This window comes from Equus caballus, chromosome 4 (genome assembly GCF_041296265.1).
Source record: "Equus caballus isolate H_3958 breed thoroughbred chromosome 4, TB-T2T, whole genome shotgun sequence".
Taxonomy (NCBI): Eukaryota; Metazoa; Chordata; class Mammalia; order Perissodactyla; family Equidae; genus Equus; species Equus caballus.
This window is the reverse complement of record NC_091687.1, coordinates 97581613-97598491: the sequence shown is the minus strand read 5'-3', so window position 1 is coordinate 97598491 and position 16879 is coordinate 97581613. Positions and strand designations below refer to the sequence as shown.

Sequence of the window (16879 nt, the reverse complement as noted above, 5' to 3'; positions counted from 1 at the left end):
CCAACACTCACGGTGATAGCAGTCCTGGGCTTGGCCGACCCAGCTGCTTTCTCGTGGGATAATTCACACCAAGACCCTCAAGGTCCCGAGGAGGGAGGAGGGGGAGCTCTGGTCCTTGGAATGCAGGTCATACAGGGATGATCTCCCTTGGCAAGCATGCAGCCTTTGTTCCTCCGCCTACTTAAACAAGCTTCTCTTAGGGGCCGGTTGTGGGTGCACACTTCCGTTCAGCCAGCCGCCACTGGACACTCTCCCTGTAAGTCAGTCCCAATAAACACATATGTCTCCTTTGCAGTCTCCAGGTCGTTTCTTCAGGCTGTTGGCACGATACCCCGCCACCCTAGCCCAGCTGGGCTTGCGGCCATATACCTACTCAAGGAGGAAAACTCTCAGCTGAGCCCTTGAGTTAACTCAGAATTACAAGACATACTAAATTGTGGTTATTTTAAGCTACTAAGTATTAGGGTGGTTTGTTACACATCAAAAACTAACTGAAACAGAAGTTGGCATCTGAAAGTGTGGAGCTGATATAACAAAAACCTACAACATGTGGCACTGGTTTTAGCACTTGATAGCACTCAACATAGCTGATCGTCCCTGCTTGAAATATTTAAATAGCTGGCTTTCATACCTCTCTATTTGCCTAGTTTTCCTCCTACCTCACTGGCTGCTCCTTCTTAGCCTTCTAAACTCTAGCAGTCTCTTCTTCTCTGTTAGAGGGGCAGGTCCTTGGAATTCTTTTCTTCTCAATTTACACTCTCTTATCGGGTCATCTTATTCTGTCCTGTAGGTTTAAAAATCATCTATATGTTCACAATTCTAGTAATAACTTCTCTAAATGCCAGACTCACTGATCCGAATGCCTGCTGGGCACTTCCACTGGAGACTTCGTAGGCGTACTCTAACTCTTCTTCTATCTTAAAACCCTTCATGATCTATGTTTTAAAAGGGTACCCAAGATTTGTTTTAATCAGGTATGGTAAGACATGCAGACACAGAAATGACTGTTACGAAGGAAGACATTTTTATACTCACCGACTCCTAGAAACAGGAGGCTGAGACACCATGCAGGCCACACGAGGAGGCATCAAAGTTGGCCAAGCGGCACAGGGAGAGAGGGGAAAATGTGGGGCAAAGCTTTTATTGTGATTTCCGAGGGAAGGAACCAAAGAGGCATGCGTGTGGCCTTCTAGATTCCTAGAAACATGTTCGAGCTTTTCAAAGCCCCAATGGACATCTCTTTCTTCAGGTTTCCTTTTGAGCTTTTTGGTTAGTTTATTGTTTGCTCCAACTGTTATCCAACGCCTCAGCCAGTCCTGATGTTAAGACATTCAGCAAACCACGACTGCCCCAACCCCCACCCCTCCCACCTCCCCCGGGGGCAGAAGCCATTGGGATTAGGCTAGTTCCAGTGAAGTTGGGTAAATACAAGTCTTTTCAGGAGGGGCGTGCAGGGAAACACTAGGCAGGTCAAATAATGACTTATTTGGGACTGAGGCTCTGAAAGAGCTCCAGTCCTGTTCTGCTCTCTTTGGTACAGGTACCAGGAAGGTGGGCTATTTTTCAAGGCTGCCATGGAGCTGGGGAGGAGGAGCTAAGACTAGGGAAAGTTAGAATGCTACGAAGTTTTATGTTCTTACTTCGATTAAGCCATTTTTCTTGACTAAATGCTGTTGCTGCAAGACTTTGGTTAATTTCCAGAGCTCTGAAAGTGTTGATTCCGACCATTTTTGCCAGTTTTTCATTGCTTGTATGGAAGGGCAAACTTTCTGAGGTCCTTATTACACTATTTTCACTGACATCACCTTTCCTTTCTTTTTAAAAAAAGTGTTATTTTATTGCAAGACAACGTTAAAAACATAATTAAAATTAATTATAATTTTATTTTATTTTTTATTATTATTATTATTTTTTGAGGAAGATTAACCCTGAGCTAACTGCTGCCAATCCTCCTCTTTTTGCTGAGGAAGACTGGCCCTGAGCTAACATCCATTCCCATCTTCCTCCACTTTATATGTGGGGTGCCTACCACAGCATGGCTTGCCAAGTGGTGCCATGTCCGTACCCGGGATCTGAACCGGCAAACCCCGGGCTGCCGAGAAGCGGAATGTGCACACTTAACTGCTGCGCCACTGGGCTGGCCCCCTAATTATAACTTTAAATTAAAAACTAATTTTTTTCTTGGTAAAGAAAGTTGACCATGAGCTAACATCTGTTGCCAATCCTCCTCTTTTTGCTTGAGGAAGAGTGTCGCTGAGCTAACATCTGTGCCAGTCTTTCCCTATTTTGTATGTGGGATGCCACCACTGTATGGCTGATGAGCAGTGTATAGGTGCACGCCTGGGATCCAAACCTGCGAACCCAGGGCTGCTGAAGCAGAGCATGAACTTAATCACTATGCCACCAGGCTGGCCCCCTAAAAATTAAATTTTTAATGCAAAATTCACTTTTTACACAATTAACTCTTTCCAAAAACCACAGTTGAAACCCAAAAGCAAATTCTCCTCACCCCATCCCCTAATTAATTCATTTTCATTTGTCCATGTTACTGTCTGCTCTTCATCCATCCACTTAATAGACTTTTACATTTTTGTAGTCGTATTATAAATAGAATTTTATGTTCATTTTAATATAGTACTCTACGTATTTTTTCCCACAATCTTTCCGCCTCTCATCTTCTCTTTTCCACTTTCCTAGTTCCTCCTACCCCATACTTCCTACAGCCAGTGCTAATGCCAACAGCATAGTCTGTCCTTCCTTAGCTTTCTCCATGCTCATTCAAAAATATCTTGCGACATTCACACACAAATAGCATTCTCTTTTCGCTATTGATTTAGACGTTTCTATACACCTTTCTTTCTTCATTGAACAACACAGCATGGCTTTCCTTCTAGGTCAATAGACAGAGATTTAATACATGCTTGTTAAAGCTGTATTAAAACTCTGGGTAACGACTCACCACGTTGCTCCCAGCACCCAAACTCCTCCACATAAACACTTTTGTACATAACTTATTTACTGTTCCTTTAGTTCTAGAAGATTCCTAGATGAAAGATCGTTGGGTCAAAGGTCACGCACAGTTAACATTTTTATAGCTATTCCGGGATTACTTTCCCAAAGGGTTCTAACAATTCACAATTTCTATCATCAACGTTTCAGAGCGTCCCCAGGTTCCGAACAGTCTTTAAATATCTGTTCAACCTTTATTCAGCCGGGGCGGGGGGGGGGGGGCAGGGGGGAGGGGGAGAAGGAACGGATTTGCTTTTTGAAAGGAACACCCCTGTATATTTAAAAGAAGAGATTCGCTGCTCGCACTGAAGATAAAGCAGCATTTGAGCCCGTTTGGCCATTCGGAGCGATCGGCTTCACCTGGGCGGCCCCAGGTGCCCTGTCCCGGTGGACTGGAGGGAGCCGTCGGGGCGGCCGCGCGGGGCCCGGGCGACATTTTGGCGGGGTCGCGGGTGGGCGTCCCAGCCTGCACCGCACGCGCGCCGGCGGAAGCGCGCGGGAGCTGGCGGGAAGCGCTCCTGCTGCTCCGCCTGAGGAAGATGCGCCGGGCCGGGGCTGCCCCACCTCAGCATCTGGGTGGAGGCGCTCGGGGCCGCGCCGGGCGCTGCCGCCGGGGAAGCGACTGCGACTCTGTCCAGCGCCCAGAGAAGCACTTCTGGGGCCCGGCGGATGGGTCCGCGGGGAGCCGAAGCAGCCCGTGCGGGCTTCCGACGGGCCGCATGACCCCTGCGGCGGGCGGGCGGGCGCGCACAGCTGGCGGCCCTGAGGCCGGAAGGCGCCGAGCCCCGCTCAGCTGCGGGCCCGGGGGCGTGGCGAGGCCGCCCGGCTTCTGTTTTACCCCGAGCCTGGGCAGCTTTCGGTTTCGTTTCCAGCCGGCGTCTCCACCCCTCGCCAGCCGCTCAGCCAGCCCGAGTCGGCCGCCGCCGCCGTCGCTCCCGTCCGCGGCCCGCCGGCCAGCGCCCCCCGCCGCCGCGGCCATGGCCCAGGCCGCCGCGCTCCGCGAGCTGACCCAGGTGCTGTGCGCGGCCGGCGGCGCCCTGGAGCTGGAGGAGCTGCGGCGTCGCGTGCGGGCCGGCGTCGGCGCGGACGCGCTGGAGCGGCTGCTGCGGGAGCGCGGGCGCTTCGTGGTGGCGGCGCGGGCGGGCGCGGGCGCGGGCGGCGCGGCGGCCACCGAGCGCGTGGTGCTGGCCGCCTCGGCGCTGCGCCTGTGCCGCGCGCACCAGAGCGCCAAGCCGGGCTGCGCCGGGCTCTGCGCGCAGCTGCACCTCTGCAAGTTCCTGGTCTACGGGGCCTGCAAATTCCTGAGGGCCGGGTAAGGCGGCGCGCCCGCGGCCCGACGGCCGCCCGCGGGGTGTGGGCCGCGGGACGGGGGCGGGGCCCTTCTCCCCCAGCCGGTTTGGGGCCCTCTTAAATTCTGGCGCGACAGTTAGGTGGCCGTTCCCTGGCCTCTCCGCCTTCATTCCCTTCAGCGAACATTTATTGAGCTCCCGCTGAATACCTGCCACTGTTGGAGCGTCTCAGGGTCGAGCGGTGTTCTCTAGGCTCTCAGAGTGACCTAGAGCGCGGTGCCGGGTGGGACACCCTAGGTGTGGCAGTATCGGGGTGGGGTGGGAGGAGGGAAGGACTCTCCAGAAGAAAAGGGGCTGCGTCTGGCTTCTTGGAGCTCCACGACGCCCCGGTCTCCAGCGCTTCCTTCCAGGGCCGCTGAGCCCAGGGCTTTCCCCGCCCAGCAGCGGGAAGGAATCTTCTAAAACCTCTTTTGTTCACCTGCTTACAAGCCGGCAGTGGCTCCTGCTGCATTTGGGATAAACCTCAAGCTCCTTTCCATTACCCACAAGGTTCCTGGGGAACTGGTCCCAGCCGTCCTCCAGCCTCGCCCCCTCCTTGAGCTCCTGGAACACACTCAGCCTTGGCTCATCTGGCGGCCTTTGCTCTACCTGGAACACTTGTCCTGGTTTGCCCCCGAATCCTGGCCTCAACTCAAATGCCACTTTCCTTTTGAGCTTTCTTCCTCCTCCTCTCCTCACATCTTCCTGTTTACTTTTCTCGTAGCACCCATCACATCCTCCCACTCCCACCAGTGGAACTAGACTCTGCCAGGGCAGGGGCCCCAGCTGTCTTGGCCTTGGCTGGCTGTCTCCCCAGCGCTTACCTCTGTCCTCTGCACTTAGCAGGTGCTCAGGGAGATTTGTGGAGTGGATTGATGAGGCTTATGTTAGAGAATTTGAACCTCACCCTGAAGGTGATGGGGGCCTGTCAGATGGCAGGAGAGAGCAGCTGTCAGGTCTGTGTTTTAAGAAGATATTCTTAGTGGTGTGGATGCTGATTTAGAGGAGGATGGGATGGGGACCTGTTCGAAAGCTAATCTGGTTATCTAGAAGAATTAGCTCCTTTTCTTTTTTTTGGCTTGAGGCAGTATATGTTATTTCTTATTCATGTCAGGTATGACAGTCAGCATGGGGTAGGGGCCTTGATCCATGCAGTCGTTCAGGGGCCCAGGCTGGCTGACCTAGACTCTGCCCTCCTCAACCCATTCTGGGTATCAGGTCCCGGGCGCAGGTGGAGAAGATGCACATAGAGGGTTGGAGGGAGGTTTTTACGGGTCAGGTCTAGAAGTGGTAGATAACCTTCCACCCACATTTCCTGGACCACAAGCTGTCTCATAACCCTGCCTAGATGCGGGGCGGTGGCAGCGGGGTTTGCTGGAGAGGGGCTGGGAAATGTAGTCCCTGGGAAACAGCTGCCCAGAAATGTCTAGATTAGAATATTCCAATGCCCAGATAAGGCTTTAAGAAGAAGAGATATATCTGTGAGAAATTTGGGAGAGATGGGGTGTCGGTGAGATGGTGACAGAGTATGAGAGAGGTGATGACTCACTTTTCTTTCTTATTGTTGATTGAGATGACTTTGTTTTGTGTCTTATTGTTGACCGAGTGATGACTCTTACTTTTCTTTCTTATTGTTGGCTGTGAGAGTGGGAGAGGATTTTGTTTTGAAGCCTGCCCTGGGGGGTAGCTATCTGAGTCTGAAGCTTGAGAGGATGATCAGGGCCCTGAGGTGCTTGTTTGGGAGTTGTTGGGTGGTGTAGGCCATGGCTCCAGGAGTGGGTCAGATCCAAAGAGGAGTCTGGGGGTGGAACCCTGGGGAAATCAGGCCTTCGGGGACTGGTGGAAAGTGGCATCTCAGGGGAGAATGAGGAGCAGCAGCCAGAGAGGAAGGCAGACACAATAAATGGTGGATGGATGGATCTAATGATGAGGATAACTGTTGGATCTTGTTAATGTCCGGATTTGGTAAAATAGAGATGGCAGCCCTATTCTTAGGCTAGTTCCCAAAATTTGGGGGTCAGATTTTATTTGTCTCGGAAGTCTGAGCATCTGGTGTTTACTCACCTACATGATTCTGAGTTTTCTTGTTCATTCTTCGCCTTTCCCTTTTCCTTGTGATTTACACAGGAGAGTTTCTTGAACCTTCCTTCTCTGACTGTTTCTGGGTGGCATAAGGGAGAGTGGGTGTGGTTGGCTGCATTTTCTATGCTTTTTTCCCTGAGACTCTCCTTGTCTTCATGAACCGCAGGGTCACTTGTTTCAGAAGTAGCTCATCACTGTTGCTTTTTGCCCATTGGTGACAGCTGGGAAGGGTCCCAGGTCCCTGACTTCCATCCTGTGCTTAGGGGACAGTAAGCACTGTGATCAACAGCACAACCCAGGACAAGCCTGTTTTCTTTCAACTCTGGCTCTGCTTCTTGCTAGCTGGGTGATCTTGGGCAAGTTACAGTTGTCCCTTGGCATCCCTGGGGGATTGGTTCCAGGATCCCCTCGGATACCAAAATCTGGGGATGCTCAAGTCCCTTATATAAAATGGTGCAATATTTGCATATAATGTACGCATATCCTACCATATGCTTTAAATTATCTCCAGATTACTTATACCTAATACTATGTAAATAGTATGTAAATAGTTATACTGTATTGTTTAGAGAATAATGACAAGAAAAAAAGTCTACATTTTCAGTACAGACACAACCATCCTAGTCCTTTCGGTCATCAGTTGCTTGAATCCTCGGATTTGGAGGGACAACTGTACTTTATATCTGAGCTTTAGTTCCATCATCTGCTAAATGGGGATAATAATATCACCCACCTCCTAGGCTTGTTGAGGACTGAATGAGTTAACTCACAAAACATTTAAGCAATCCCTGGTTTGTGGTAAATGCTCAACAAGTTTTAGCAGCCATCATTGTAATGATTAGATATATTTGGCTCTGGCGGCACCAGATTATTAGCCCCTCTGCCTAGAATGTTTTTCCCTTCTCTCCTTGCCTGGATCTTCCTCAACCCTATTTGGCTCAGGCTTTATACATTCCAGGGACCCTCCCTTGATTGCTTCCCCACTTCCGTCAGGCTCAGGTGCCCCTCCTCTCCAGGCTGATGTATTCTGAGCACAGCTGACCTTGCACTTCCCACTCCATTTTAGAGTCATCTCTATGTCCTTCACCTCCACTAGATGAGAGGAGAGGAGTCAGAATGACTCCAAGGTTTTTTGATCAGTCCAGTGGAAGAGGGAAGTTGCCTTTTACTGAGATGAGGGAGCCGGTGGGAGGTGCAGGTTTGAGGAGTTAATCAGGTGTTCGGTTTTCTTTTGAGATGCTTATAATAAGCATGGCATGTGAGGTATGGCAGTGACTGAGTCAAGCAAATGCTATTTGCCTAACTCTTCCCGGTCCTGTTGACCTGGGCGATTATTTCAAGTCTTATCTTTGGATCATTGGGGCATAGTGCCAGGGCCTGGCTCACAGTGAGGCCTCAGTAGGGGCTTATTGATGGAAAAAATGAAGGGGAGGAAGCAGAAAAAAGGGCTGGGCCTCAGAAGTGTGTATGGGTGTGTGTAAACACCTATAACCATAAGGCGTCAACACTCATTTATTCAGCCACTGTTTAAGTGCCTCCGAAGTGCCCAGTGACTGGTATGCTGTGACTCATCTTGTGACTGGTGAGTTTGTAAATAAGCATTATGTTTTATCTTTGCATAGACATACTGCTTTTTCTCTGGTGCTTCTAAACAATGTCGGGAACTGTTCCTGAAAAATTTATCTTAAAGACTGATGTTACCATCTGTTTTAGTTTGCTCAGGCTGCCATAACAGACTGGGTAGCTTAAACAATCAAATTTATTTTCTCATGATCTAGAGGCTAGAAGTTAGAGATCAAGTGTTAGTTATTTCTGAGGCCTCTCTTCTTGGCTGGTAGATGGCTGTCTTCTCCCTGTGTCCTTAACGTTGTCCCTTTGTACATGTCTGTGTCCTAACCCCCTCTTCTTTAAGGACACCCGTCAGATTGGATTGGCCCCTCACCAGTGATCTCATTTTAACTTAATCACCTCTTTAAAGACTGTTTCCAAATACAGTTACTTCTAAGGTACTGGAGTTAGGACTTCAACATAAGAATTTTGGGAAGATACAGTTCAGCTGTGACACCAACTCTGCTTTTTTTCAGGAAGAACTGTAGGAACAGTCACAGCTTGACGACCGATCACAACCTGAGTGTGCTGAGAACTCACGGTGTGGACCACCTCAGCTACAGTGAGCTCTGCCAGCTCTTGTTTCAGAACGACCCCTGGCTTTTGCCGGATGTGAGTGCCAGGAGGGGGTGGGTGGGTGCGCAAGTAATTGAGGAGAGGTCAGAAGGTTGGAAGATGGGAAATATTATTGCATAAGAGAAGCTAGGACCCCATTGTGACCACTGGGGTCTGCCTGATGGAGCTCTGGATTGAATCCTGCACTCTACTAATTTTTAGACCTTTGACCTTGGGCCAACCTTACCCCTTCTTGAAGCGTCCTTTCTGTGTCAGTTGGGCTAGTACCTCGTTTGCAGGGCTTCTGTAAGGTTGAGGGAGTCTGTTTGTCCAGTGGCTGTAGCAAGATGTTATTTACACAGAGCTGAGGGGATGAGAGACTCCAGGCAGCCCCTCCCTGTCCAGCAAGACTTGGAACCATGCAGGTATCACTGGACCCAGTTGGGTCTGTGGAGAAGCTTCCCAGAGCTGCTGACAGGCAGGTGATGTGCTCTCTACTAATTCGGTCACACCCATGGAATTTTGAACTTTAGTTGATGTGAATTCTCATATAGCATTTCAGATGTTAACCACTTGTTTTGAAGCTTCCCACAATGATGATGTACTAGTTTGGGTCCTTAGAGAAGCAGACACCAAGGTGGGGTTAGCAGTGCAAGAGATTTATTGGGGATGGAACAGAAGAATGTAGGAGAGCCTTCAGCAGTGATGCAGGCCTGACCTCTGTGGCAGGAGAGAGGGAAAGAAGGGGACTGGGTCAGAAGAGATTCTGACTGCAGCACAACTCCAAGGAAGCTTCCACCTGGCCAACAGGAAGTTCTGAGGTAAAGTTGATGTTGGAGGCATCCTGCATCTCCCCAGAACATTGTGCTTGGTCTTTGCTGGGAGCAGCCTGTGGGAATGTGGTGAATAAGGTAGTGGCTCCAGAGAGCAGCAGCTGGGCTGAGAGTTAATTGTGCTCTGCAGCAGATCTGAGTGATGCATTCCTGTGGCCAGCACAGGTTCTATAAGATGCCCTGGCACTGTTTCTAGGATGAGGTAATGGAGATTAGATTGGCATATTTTAATGAAAATTCTTCCACATTACTCAATTAAAATTGCCTATTTGAGAAAGGTGCTACATAGTGTAGTGACTGGTGCATAATAGGTAGTAACTTTTTTCTTTTGCCTTTTGAAAATGAGTATTGATTTAATTAAGCTAACCTTTATTGAATATCTACGACGGGTTAGGCACTGGTGATAAGGAGATAAAAGACCCCATTTTGCCCTTCCGGGAAACACATTTACTGGGTGAGACAGGTCAGCAGATAATTGCAAGATGCTGTGTAGATGCTCCGATTGAAATCAGTGCTCTGATCTTGGGGGCACAGTGTGGACACTGGAGAAGGCATTCCGGAGTGTGTGGTGCCTGCTCTGGGTGCTGAAGGTTAAATAAAGGTGTGAAGGTCTGGGAAGGGGGAGCTGTGCACACAGAGGAGGGAACCTGGCATGATCAGGGGACAGCAGGTAGATCCGTGCAACCTGGCTTTAGGATGGGAGACAGGGAGAAAGAGAAATAGGTGGTCAGAGGCTCATCCACTCAGCCTTTTGTATCACAGGAAGGAGTTAGAGGGGAGTTGTGTTTGGAGAGTGGACATTAATGTTTTAGAGAGACGGTCTTGTCAGGAGAGTGAGAAATGAATCAGAGGTGACCAGTCTGGAGCATGTGTAGCCTCTGTCTGCTTGGGTCTGCAGGTTGGCTCAGACCATGGTGCCAGCAAATGGGAGCTGAGACCGTAAACTTGGATCCAGTGTGGCTTTCCTGCCAGGATTTCTCCTCTCAGGCTAGTCCCCTATCAGATGACCACTTGGGGGCTTCCACCATGAATCAAATACCCACTATGTTCAGGCATTGTATTAGCCACTTCATCTGTTTCCCATTTAATCCTCACAATAGCCCAGTGAGGTAGGTGGCATTATTCTCATCTGAGGTATTAAAAAACTGAATCTCAGCTGATGAGTGGCTTGCCCAAGGTCACACAGCTTGCAAATGGCAGAATCAGGGTTGGGTCCCAGCCTCTCTCGCCTTTCCCCTCAGGGCTTCCATCTCCAGAGTGGGGTTCCTGCTGTTCTAAGTCTGGGTTCCACAGCCGTCTGCTACATTTCTATATCTTGCTCAAAATAATGCCTGTAAATTGATGGTTGGGCCCCTTGTGGTCTTGGGCCTGGTTCCTATCACCAGGAATTTGTGGTGTAGAGAAGGAGCAGTTGATTCAAGTTCAAGTCCCAGCTTTGCCAACAAAGTTCAACAGATGTGCCAGATGTGGTAGATAGCTCTGTGAGCTAGATCAGGCCGGTTAACTTCTCTGAGTCTCAGTTTGCACTTGAGAAGTGAAAAGGCTGTATTTGGCCTTCTCTCAGATGCTCTAAATCCTCAGAGGCTCTTTGACCCTGAATTGTAGAAAAGAGAGTTGGGAGAAACTGGGGCCTGGGTAGGGGAGAGGCAGAGAATCATTGGGGGAAGTGTGTAGGTAGTAAATAAGTCTTGTTAGGATGCTGCTATGTGATTTACATTAAAATGTCTCATGTGAAGGGAGCCACTCTGATCAGGTTGAAGTTCTTTTGGATTTTGCCGGTGGAGGGGCTTGTTCTGAGCAGTCTGCTGTCCACTCAGTTCCCATTTTAGCCAACAGCATATTAGCAGCCGTCTGTGCAGAGTGAGGGATGTTCTCATAGCCGTGTGGATGACGGAATCACAGCTTTGGCTGGGTCTCTAGAGGAACCTCTTCTAACCAGTGGACTGGTCAGTAGGGATGTGGTGTCGCGTGAGGCCTTCCTAAACCTTTTTCTCTTCTCTGTCAACAGATCTGCCTTCACTACAACAAAGGAGATGGACCCTACGGCTCTTGTACCTTTCAAAAGCAGTGTATCAAACTCCATGTCTGCCAGTATTTTTCACAGGGTGAATGCAAGTTTGGCACTGGCTGTAAGAGATCTCATGATTTCTCTAATTCTGAGAATCTGGAAAAATTGGAGAAGTTGGGTATGAGCTCGGACCTGGTGAGCAGGCTGCCTTCCATTTACAGAAATGCTCATGACATCAAGAATAAGAGCTCTACCCCCAGCAGAGGGCACCTTCCTCCCCCGGACCCACAGGGGACTTCGGGTAAGGCCCTGGATTCCAGCTGGCCATTAAATGGAAGTGTGACTTTGGGCAAGTCTGTGCTTCTTTTAGTAAAACACAGTTGGTGATCCCTTCCTAGGGAGTGGGGGTTGTGACAGGTGATACTAAATAGGGAGGGTTTGTTAATGAGTTGTACATGCTTATATGGTGGTAGGTGTGTGTAGGGTAAATGTAATTACTAGGTAAAGGATCATTGGAGTGCTACTGGTAAAGGTAAACTTGGAAAGCAACTTAATGCCCTTTTTATATTACAATTCCTATAATTAACCTAAAATTAAGGAGGTTTCATTTTGAGATGTAGGCTTTCTACTTATTGCTTTTGTTCTTGCTATTGGTACCCAATTCTAGTAGTTCATTAACAAGTACTTGCTATTAGAATCAAATCTAGTTTGTAAAACGTAGCCCTCCACTCACCCGCTGGGGTCATCACAGCCTTAGATACAGAAGGAATCTCAAGCCATCTCTGGGGCTGGCCCTGTGGCCAAGTGGTTAAGTTCATGTGCTCCACCTTTGGCAGCCTGGGGTTCTCCAGTTTGGATCCCGGGCACGGACTTATGCACCACTCATTGTGCCATGCTGAGGTGGCATCCCACATAGAAAAACTAGAATGACCTACAACTAGGATATACAACTATGTACTGGGGCTTTGGGGAGGAAAAAAAATAGGAGGAAGATTGGCAACAGATGTTAGCTTAGGGCCAATCTTCCGCACCAAAAAGCATACCTTAAAAAAAAAAAGAATCAATTCTAGTTTGTAAAATGTCACCCTCCACTCGCCCTGTGGGATCATCACAGCCTTAGATATGGAAGGAATCTCAAAAGCCATCTAAATGAGTAGGACAGTGGTCCTCCCTTTATTAAATAACAGGTGTCCCAGGTATCACACCTGGAGATTCTGATTGAGTCACTCTGGGGTAGAGCCAGGCACTTGTGTTTTTAAATGGGTCTCCTAGCGAATTGGGTGCACAGCCAGAGCTGAGAAGAGAGCCCTCCATGGTGTCCTGGATTTGGCTTCCTGGCTCCTCCCTAAAGTGCAGAGGGCCCCCCTGCATGTCTGAGGGTTGTTTCATCCCGAACGTTATAGGATTTTGTGAGGTTGCTTTGCCCACTTTCATCTTGTGTAGAGAGATGAACGAATCCTTTTTACTCTCCTCTGCACCTTGAACTACTCCAACCCCATATCAGAAGCTTTGATGGAAGTTGATGTGTCTTTTTGGTGTTTCTTTGTAGAAAAAAGAGATAGTTCAGGTTCTGTGTCCCCAAATACTATGAACCAAGAGGAGAGCGATCAGATCTGCTTGTACCATATCTGGAAAAGTTGTAGCTTTCAAGGTAAGTCAGAGGAAACCCCTTCATCCACTTGTGGCTGGGATAACTGCTTCTCCAGGTCCCCTCCTCCATCCAGAGGAGTCAGGGCCTTCTTAATCCTGAGCTGGAGAGGCACTTTGGCTGCACCAATTCTGAAGCAATTTTGATGGGGAATTGAGGATAGTAGGTATTACTTGAGATTCTAAATTGCAGATGAGTTTTTGGAACATATCTTTGATACATGCAGCAAGTGAGTGTCAAGTGTTGACCCTTGGTCAGCTTAGCATGAGGTCACAGGCCTGCACAAGACATGGATGCCCAGTCTAGTGGGAACAAAGATAAGCATCCCTCATAAAGGTGGTCATAGACTTAGAGATGCCTTAGAAACTGGGAAGGCCCTCCCTGAGGAGGAGACACCCATGTGTGCTCTTAAGGGACAAGTAATTGTTTAAGTTGGGGGTTTCTCGCCACAGTTCTTTATCCAGAGGTAGCAATTCTTGTGTGTGTGTGTTTGTATTTTCACTAAACCTTTGTTTTCTTCTTACTGCTGTCCTGGGCTTTGACTGAAGAAAAATTTCTTCTCAAATTCGGTGACTCCTTAAAAAACAACCACCCAAATTTCTTGTTTTGTTTTCAGTCTTTAAAAGGTACTCAAACAATTCATGAATACTTTCACTTTGTAAAAGAGTCAAATAATACAGAGTAAAGTCTGAAGTCCTCCTTCAACCTTCCCTGAAGGTAAACATGTGCTGTGTGGTCATGCTATTTGTTTTACATATTTTTCAACAGAAGGGAACATGTGATATGTATTACTTAACCTGCTTCCTTTACTTAACATCGTGTCTTAGAGATTTTTTCCATGTTAGTATGTGTAAGTCCACCTTGTTTTTAAAAACAGCTTTGTTGTATTTGATTAGAGTAATGTTCCCTTGAGCATCTGAGTACACATGTGTATTTCCATAGATAGATTCCCGGAAATGGGGTGCTGGGTCAGGGAATATGTGCTGTATACACATATATATGCATGTTTTTAAAGTCGGCATTATTGAGATATGTTATACACAATAAAATGCACCCATTTTAGGTGTGCACTCAAGTTTTGGTAAATATGTGTGCCCATGTAACCATCGCTACAATCTAGATATGGAACAATTTCCTCATTCCAAAAATTTCCCTTGTGCCCCTATACAGTTCATCGTCACCCCCCAATTTCCCAACCCCAAGCAATCCCTGATCTACTTTTTGTCCCTGTAGATTAAATTTGTCTTTTCTACAGTTTAATATAAATTTAATCATAACACATGTATTCTCTTGTACTGTCTTCTGTCACTCAGTGGGTTTTTGAGATTTGGTCATGCTGGCATAGCCATAGTTTGTTCCTTTTTATTGCTGAGTAGTATTCCATTGCATGGATTGATTACAATTTATTGATCCATTTATATGTTGATGAATATTTAGGTTGTTTATAGTTTTTGGCTTTTACAAATAAAGCTTCTATAAATATTCATGTACAAGTTTTTGTTTGGATATATGTTTTCACTTCTCTTGGGTAAAGACCCACAAGTGAATTACTGCATCATATGATAAATGTGTTTAACTTTATAAGAAACCGCCAGACTGTCTTCCAAAATGGATATAATATTTCACCTTCCCACCAGCAATGTATAAGAGTTCTGGTTGCTTTGCATCCTTGTCAATGCTTAGTATTGTCAGTCTTTTAAATTTTAACTATTCTAATTAATGAGTAGTGATATCTCATTGTGGTTTTAATTTGTATCTCCCTGATGATTAATGATATTTAAAATTTATTTTCATGTGTTTATTGGCCATTTGTACCTCTTCTGTGAAGTGTCTGTTTAAATCTTTTGCCTATTTTTTATATATAACAGCTTTATTGAGATATTGAGTATAATTCACTTACTATACAGTTCACTCATTTAATAGTTTTTAGTATAGTCACAGAATTGTGCAACCACCATCTCAGTCAATATTAGAGCATTTTCATCACCTCCAAAGAAACCCTGTAGCCATTGGCAGTTACTCCCGATTCTCCCCTCCCCCCAGCTTCTGGCAACCACGAATTTATGTTGTCTCTATGGCTTTACCTGGATATTTCGTATAAACAAACTCATACAATATGAGGTCTTTTGTCACTCTCTTGCCCATTTTTTGTGGATTGTTTGGTCTCTCGTTATTGAGTTGTAACAGTTTTTAGACATTCTTTTTACAAGTCTTTGTCAGAGATAGGTATTGAAAATATATTTTCCCAGTCTGTGTCTTTCATGTTCATTTTCTTTATGGTGTCTTTTGAAGAATAGAAATTTTAATATTGATGTCCATCTTAATAATTTTTTCTTTTTACAGTTTGTTTTTTCTGTCTTAAAAATCTTTGCCTATTCCAAGCCCACAAAAATGTTTCCCCTATGTTTTTTTCCTAAAAGTTTTGTAGTTTTATGTTTAAGTCTAGCTGTTACTCCTGATCTGTTTACTAATTGTCTCCTTAGGTATTGATTCTTCTGTGTGAGTAGCTGCCTGTCTGTGTTATTTTTCCTATGTATTGAGTGACTCTTGGTTGTCTACTCGTGTTGGCTCTTGAGAAGCCCTGTGCCTGATGGAGAATGCTGATTCTGATTCTAGGCTTAATGTCGGGGGGAGAAACAGTACATCTTGCTTGCTGGGGTGGGTAGTTAGTGTGTATCCTAGGACTGGGGTGGGGACTTTGATGGCTCTCATGTGCTTCTCTCTCTCTCCAACCCTTGTATCCACACTCATGTTCCATGGGGCAAATGACAAGGTTGCCCAGCACAAGCAAGGCACTGAAGGAGTGCCTGCTCCAGTGGGTTCCAAGTATCTTTCTAACTAATAGCATATATCTTGGAGGTAGGTCTGTATCAGAATGCAGAGAGCTTCCCATTGCCTGCCTGTCTTTGCTGTCTTCCTTTCTTCTCACAACATTCCTCTGGACGGATGTACCAGAACCTCATATAGGATATCAAAAGGTAGAGAGAGAGTATGGGCGGCATTCCAGGTGAGGGGCCAGCACGAGCCAAGGTGAGGCAGGTGGGAAGTGCAAGGGAGCAGCTGGCTGGAAACCGTAGACCTCAGCTGTTGTGTGTATATCAGCAGGGGCAGAGTAGTGTGTGTAAGTACCTTCAGGCACGTGGGGATGTGCTGAGGAGAGGGTGAGTGTGATAGCAGCCAGAAAGATCAAAGTGGGCTGGAACCATGCCGTTGACCCACCTGTGGTCAGATGTTTAGGGTTGGGATGGATTTCTAGTTGAAATGAATCTGGCTCCATTTCTGGTGACCGCTACCCATCCACATGCCACATATATAGCAATAATGCTTAGTCAGACTGCCCCGTGCAGGGGTGGAGCCTTTGACCTTTTCATGAAAACATTCCCAGGTCAGTGGGCAGCACCCACACCCATTGAGAACCATGGGGCTAGGCCATGCTATGTATTACCAAGATGTCTTATACTTCTTTATATTTTTATTTTAGGTAAGTGCAATAAAGTTCATTTCCATTTGCCATATCGTTGGCAATTCTTGGACAGAGGCAAGTGGAAGGATTTGGACAAAATGGAGCTTATTGAAGAGGCATATAGCAATCCCAGGAAAGACAGGTATGAAATACGTCACTTGTGTCTGCTTCATGTCTGACTTTTCTGTGCAGTGCAGGAAGTTTAGACACAGCAGGATTTAGTTTTGATTGCCTACACACACACACGCACACACACTTGAGCAGCCTGGTCTGGAGGTGGAAGCTCTGGGCTGGAAATTGGAAGTTAATGTTCATACTGTCAGTTTGGTGCCTCTGTTCTCCCAC

General features: G+C 47.1%; 1 protein-coding gene across 1 annotated transcript in view; it reads left to right on the top strand.

The window, feature by feature from the left end:
* The first annotated feature begins 2424 nt into the window (after positions 1-2424).
* PARP12 (poly(ADP-ribose) polymerase family member 12) overlaps positions 2425-16879 on the top strand; it is a 39142-nt gene continuing 24687 nt past the window's right edge. The window contains exons 1-5 of the mRNA XM_023639816.2: positions 2425-4321; positions 8504-8639; positions 11424-11724; positions 12973-13074; positions 16553-16676. Of these exons, the coding sequence (XP_023495584.1) occupies positions 3549-4321; positions 8504-8639; positions 11424-11724; positions 12973-13074; positions 16553-16676 (1436 nt within the window). The 5' untranslated portion in view covers positions 2425-3548. The remainder of the gene's footprint in view (positions 4322-8503; positions 8640-11423; positions 11725-12972; positions 13075-16552; positions 16677-16879) is intronic.